Below are 1,784 nucleotides of genomic sequence, written 5' to 3' on the forward strand. Positions count from 1 at the left end.
TACCTTTAGTTTCGCAGGTACCATCCTTACCATTAAACCTCCATCTGCTCTTAAAAAAGAAAAAAATTAAACCTCTAGTAAATACCATAAATATTTTCACATTATGGATATTTTATTTTGGAAAATCGATCTCTTTTCTGATCATTTCATAATTGCCGTAATGATAGGTTTTGTTTCCCTGTTTGGCTACTAGGAAAATTTTGGAGGTCATGCTTCTCTCTTTTTTTTTTTTTTTGGCAAAATTGGGGTAACCTTAATAAATTTTAGCTATTAAAGTGGCATTGATTGATTGTGTTTTATTTTTTATTTTTAGGATAATTAAAGCTTAAAGGAGAAAAAACTAGGTTACTATGGTTTTAAAATCTACTTGGGTGATGGATTTTGATGTAAAAATCAATTAGCTTATATAATTACTTGGATGAATCCTACTTTGCTTCCTAAACATGTGGCTTCTATGCTAAAGTACGAAAAGGACCCCTCAAAGCACTTGTAATGTTCAATTCTGTTAAGAAAGAAGATGGTTTCAAGCACACGTTGTTAACATATTGGTGCATGATTGAAAAGCTTGGGTTTCATATTGAGTTTGAGGCTATAGAGAATGTGCTCATGGAGATTAGGATGAATGTTGATAATAGTTTATTGGAAGGAGTGTCTATTGTAGCCATGAGAAATTATGGAAGGAAAGGGAAGGTTCATGATGTTGTTGATGTGTTTAAGAGGATGGACTTGCATAACTATGAGCCATCAGTTTTATCTTGTAATGCAATCATGAACATATTGGTTAAGTATGGGTATTTCAATCAAGCTCATAAAGTGTATTTGAGAATGAAAGATAAAAAAGATGTTCCTGACGTTTACACATTCACAATAAAGATAAAGTCATTTTGTAGGACAAAAGGGCTTCATGCAGCTTCACGGCTTCTTAACAACATGCCTTCTCAAGGCTGTGAGCTTAATGTAGTTGCATATTGTATGATGATTGGCGGGTTTTATGAAGAGAACTATCAAGTTTAGGCATATGAATCTTTTAATAAGATGCTTAGTTTGGGAATTTTAGGTGATGAAGAAGGAAGCATGCCCAAATTTATTTACATTTAATGTCTTCATCCAAGAGCTTTGCAGAAAAGGTGCACTTGATGGAGCAATCAATTTGTTGGATAGTGTGAATGGGGAAGGCCTCAGTCCTGATGTTGTCACATACAACACATTAATCTATGGATTGTGCAAGAACTCCAAGGTTGTAGAAGCTGTGAACTATCTACATAAAATGTTGAATAAGGGGTTGGAGCCTGATGGCTTTACTTACAATCCTATAATTGATGGATACTGCAAAATCGGCATGACACAAGAAGCTGACAAGATTCTGAATGATGCAATTTTCAAAGGATTTGTACCTGATGAGTTTACACATTGCTCACTAATTAATGGGTTATTCAAGGACAATGACATAGACCATGCCTTGGCTCTTTTCAATGGGGAAGTGGGGAAAGGATTAAAGCCTTACACTAGTCTACATAGAACCCTGATTAAAGGGCTCAACGAGGACTTATTTTGGAAGCATTGCCACTGATGAATGACATGCCAAAAAAAGGTAGCAGCCCAGATATGTGGACTTACAATATAGTTGTAACTCCCTCATTTTAGGTAGTCTGTACATTCTACAGTTTTGGTGACCAATGTCTGTCAGAATAGTCAGAATGTCTGGAACTATATTTAAACTAGAGTGAAGAGTCATAAATAACCTAAATAATGATAAGAAAAATTCAGGAAAAATTTTAGAAAAT

The 1,784-nt window shown here is 34.6% G+C and overlaps 1 protein-coding gene across 1 annotated transcript; it reads left to right on the plus strand.

Annotated features, from left to right (window-relative positions):
* Positions 1 to 492: 492 nt before the first annotated feature.
* On the plus strand, positions 493 to 1,570 carry LOC110664153 (putative pentatricopeptide repeat-containing protein At1g74580). Its single transcript, XM_058137077.1, has 2 exons — positions 493 to 1,008; positions 1,058 to 1,570. The coding sequence occupies exons 1-2, from the start codon at positions 493 to 495 to the stop codon at positions 1,568 to 1,570; spliced, it is 1,029 nt and encodes a 342-aa protein (XP_057993060.1).
* Positions 1,571 to 1,784: the final 214 nt, after the last annotated feature.

The sequence above is a fragment of the Hevea brasiliensis genome, chromosome 15, assembly GCF_030052815.1.
Source record: "Hevea brasiliensis isolate MT/VB/25A 57/8 chromosome 15, ASM3005281v1, whole genome shotgun sequence".
Classification (NCBI taxonomy): domain Eukaryota; kingdom Viridiplantae; phylum Streptophyta; class Magnoliopsida; order Malpighiales; family Euphorbiaceae; genus Hevea; species Hevea brasiliensis.

Coding starts and splice junctions, on each gene's coding strand:
- LOC110664153 (XM_058137077.1), top strand. CDS start 493: ATGTTCAATTCTGTTAAGAAAGAAGATGGTTTCAAGCACACGTTGTTA. Junction 1,009..1,057: donor TTTATGAAGAGAACTATCAA/GTTTAGGCATAT, acceptor TGGGAATTTTAG/GTGATGAAGAAGGAAGCATG.